At 46.0% G+C, this 4,137-nt stretch overlaps 1 protein-coding gene across 1 annotated transcript in view; it reads left to right on the top strand.

Moving 5' to 3' along the window:
• ism2b (isthmin 2b) overlaps positions 1 to 2,985 on the top strand; it is a 12,178-nt gene extending 9,193 nt beyond the window's left edge. The window contains exons 4-6 of the mRNA XM_080831936.1: positions 1,198 to 1,338; positions 1,474 to 1,542; positions 1,725 to 2,985. Coding sequence (XP_080688062.1) covers positions 1,198 to 1,338; positions 1,474 to 1,542; positions 1,725 to 2,242 — 728 coding nt within the window. The 3' untranslated portion in view covers positions 2,243 to 2,985. The remainder of the gene's footprint in view (positions 1 to 1,197; positions 1,339 to 1,473; positions 1,543 to 1,724) is intronic.
• The last annotated feature ends 1,152 nt before the right edge of the window (positions 2,986 to 4,137 follow it).

The following is a 4,137-nucleotide window of genomic DNA, read 5'->3' on the forward strand; positions in this document are numbered from 1 at the left end:
CCTGTAGACATGCACACCAACTTGTCTCTGTGTGAGTATGTGTTTGGGTATGTGTTGAAGTTTTGCTTGTAAACATCTACGCAATGTATACGTGTGTGTGTGTGGTGTGTGTTTTCAAGTAGACGTTTCCAGTAGAGTCTCTGTGTGTGGCAGGCATCTATGTGTTTATAAACACTCTCTGCTCTAAAAGTAGCCCTGTGTGTGTGTGTGTGTGTGTGTGTGTGTACTGTGTGAGCTTCGAAACCGGCTTAAACGGCATATAGTGGTCAGACGCAAGAGTGAATGACTTAGACACATGTGCACCGACGCTACCTCCTCCTATAATTAAAATGCTCCACAAAGTCTATTCCTGTGTGTGATGTGCGGCGGCACATTGGCACCCCCCCACAGAGGCCAGGCCCTGGGCACGCTGTGTGTGCAAAAAGAGAAAAAGCTAGCCAAAAAAGACGCCATCTCATCTCAAGGTATATCTGTAATCATGGCAACTGGGTACTCAAACCAACTTCTCCCTCCCTCCAGCCATGAAAGTCAAATATTGAGACAAAGTGCATCTTTAATCTTGAAGCCTTTACATTATAGAAGAAAGGCCAATGCAATGTTAAAACAGTTGAAAAACCTCCCTGGATGTGGGTTTCGTTGACATAAAATCCAGTTGTCAAAGCATGAAGTGTAGATCACACAAGAAAGCAAACCCAAGCAATACTCCGTGGTGCTGTTTTGAGTAGTGAACCTCACAAGTCAGCTCTTAGTCTCTGATTCATTGCTCTTACGCAGCTTATGAGTGGGTACAATGATAAGAAAACTTGGTTTAAGTTGGTTGTCCTCAACAGACCCAGTGGTAATCAAAGGTTAAATCTATTTTTTGCATCAAGTAGGCCAGTTTGGGAACGGCTGCCAGCCCCCTAATCACTCTATTGAAGTTGTTTTCCTTTTCCTGGAGAGCCTATTTAACTATGAGTGTGGTAAACTGGCTTTTAAAGGAGGGATTGTAGCTGCAGCACACTGCTTAGAGAGCTGGGAGCTTATGAGGGAAAGTCCTCCACAGCAAGAGTGAAATTTACCCAGTGACCAAATTCATTCATTTCTTCTGGTGGAAAGACATTCCAAAAATGTTACACCGATTTTCTTTCTGATTTAAAAACAAAAGACAAAAATATAAATGCAATTCAATTATTTTTCTTTTTGGTTTCTTTCCAGAGAATGCTGACAATGAGGAGTGGAGTTCATGGTCCCCCTGTAATGTCACTTGTGGTAATGGGCACCAGATCCGCACACGGTCATGCGGTTATTCCTGCACGGCAACAGAGACCAGAACCTGTGACCTGGAACCATGCCCTGGTGAGATATCTCCTTATCTAACATACAACACACCACTCCATAATATCTGTGTTCGTCCATTTTTTTTTGTTGTTGTTGTAAATGTCAATGTCTGTTCCATTTATGGAGATGAACTTGAGTTCTTTTTCCATGCAGATGACCTAAATACAGTATCCGATCTGTTCCCGTTTGAGATGGTGAATGGTTCAGAACCTTTTGGCACAGGTTTGTGGCCTAGAACAGTAGTTCACACACAGCTACACACAATGCATTTGACTTTAACACCCTTTTACTTCAAACACTCTGATGACTAATAAAAGTCAAGTAGCAATTCTTCGTCTTGTAGCTATTCTGCTGTCATTCTCAGGGCAAGATATTTACAGCACTGGCTTTTCCTTCTCGCACAGATGTCGACAGTTGTGAGAAGTGGCTGAACTGCAAGAGCGATTTCCTGCAGCAATACCTCCAGCAGGTGCTGACAGAATTACCCAGCTGCCCTTGCAGCTACCCCGAGGGATTAGCGCACTCCACGGTCAGTGTCTTCGACGAAGGCCACGGACAGACCTTCCGTTGGCGTGACGCCAGTGGGCCAAAGGAGAGACTGGACATCTACAAGCCCTCAGCGAGGACATGCGCAAGGTCAGCGCTAACGGGCGAGGGCACGACCCTGGCCGCCCAGCACTGCTGCTACGACAACCGTGACCGGCTCATCACGCGGGGCAAGGGTGCCGGCACACCCAACCTCATCAGCACCGAGTTCTCACCGGAGCTCCACTTCAAGGTGGACGTGCTGCCCTGGATCCTGTGCAAGGGCGACTGGAGCCGTTTCCACGCGGTGCGACCGCCCAACAATGACCTGCGGTGCGCAGCCAACCCCCACGAGGACGTGTTCATGAACGAGCTGGAGGAGGCCAGAGAGTACTGAGCCACCGAGACCCAACCCGAACCATCAGAACCACCCAGCCTGAAGCAACCCAACCAAACCCGACGGGCCCCAGCCTGACAGAACTCGTAACTGACTCAAGCGGTCGCTCGTGCAACAGCTGAAGGAGCCTTGATGGAACTGAGTTGCCAAATCAATCCAGACTGTATTCAATTCAAAAACTCATCCCAGCCATCTCAATCCAACCCCCTACTATTCTTCTAGCACAAGCTCAAGGCAAGGCAAGAAACAAACAGAGTCACCAAACAAACCCAGCCTTCACTAGTCAAACACTGACTCAACCAACCCCAAACAAGTCCCTCTTTCAACCCCGCTAATCCACCATAAACTGTATCCATTTAGTGGTTCTACGTGGCAGTCTTCTCCCAGTGCTTGAACCAATCACTGACTTTGTTGATGTCTTTGTTGGTCTTGCTTAGATCATGCATGCGTGCGTGAGGTTGGCTTGTGAGCACTGGAGTTTGATCAGGCACATTACTACAGGGTTGATAGCATGACAGCTCAGTGAACAGACACTTTCTTGATGTTGTTGCTTTTTTTGGTGTTTGGTGTTGGCTGGTGATGTACAGTATGTAACCCAAACGCCACACTGTGAAAGTCAATGCCTGCATGTTGTAACTCATAGTCCTGGCAAAACAGCATTTGGAGATTGGGTACATTAACCAATGTTGGTGGTTTTGCAGGGCTTGTAAATCTCAGCTCTGCACACACACACACGCACGCACACACACACACACGGACATGACCACACACAAAGTATATTTTCATACAAATGCCGCTGCTAAGATAAGAAAGGAAGAAAATCAGATATGCTATGTGATGTGATGGGGTGATTGCCACTGCTATGTAGACATGTACTTGATATTTGATCAGTCGTGAGTCCTTTTAAGTTTTTTGTTTTAACTCTCACATTTAAAGGGTAAAATTCCTGACGAGCCTTTAAAACTGCAGAGAGTTTAAACGTTGGTCAGAGTTCCTCGCTGAGCAGCCAGCATCAATCCACAGCATGATCAAACACAGCCTCTGTTTGTGTGACTGGGGCAGGCCGTCCAACTGTGGGAAGCTTGACAGAGGAAACTATTTTGGCGCAGAGCTCGTCTCTGTCAAACGGAGCCCAATACTGCCACAATGTGGGAGAAGAGAAAGCAATGTTTAGCTCGTTATGTGTGTGTGTGTGTGTGTGTGTGTGTGTGTGTGTGTGTGTGTGTATGTGTGGTGACCTGCTGCTCGAGCAGGGCCATTTTTAATTGGTGTTACCCAGCATCCAGCGCACACAGGACCATCCACTCACCAACACACCAGTTTCAACGTCAGATATCAATCCCTCACAGATGGGTGACTTACTCCACTCACCAACATACCAGTTTCAACGTCAGATATCAATCCCTCACAGATGGGTGACTTACTCCACTCACCAACATACCAATCGGAAAACAAGTGCTGCTCTTTGCTCAGTTTCCTTCTTTTCCTTCTCAAATCAGTTTGAGATCGAGCAACAGATTGTTAGTCTCTCAACTTCAGTGCACAAGGGGACCCGGACACATGAAAGAGCTGTTTTTCACTGTTAACTCAGGGGGAGCATATTGTTACAGTTAGAGTTAGAGTCAATGTACCTCTACAACGGAGCACTGTTGGTGCGTAGCATTATGGGGAAGGATGAATGTAAGAGAGTAAAGTACATGACATAGTTGGTATATGTGAAGGTCTCAGAATGAATGACATACAGTTGTTTGTGTATTTACATAACGATCTGTGTGCGGTTTTGGCAAGCAAATTAACCTTTCATTCATTGTAATCGATGTATATTTTATATTATATTATTATTACTATTCAAATATGTTGTGACGCATCGCTTGAGGCCTGTATAAAACTTGTGG

The sequence above is a fragment of the Sprattus sprattus genome, assembly GCF_963457725.1.
Source record: "Sprattus sprattus genome assembly, chromosome: 2".
NCBI lineage: Eukaryota > Metazoa > Chordata > Actinopteri > Clupeiformes > Clupeidae > Sprattus > Sprattus sprattus.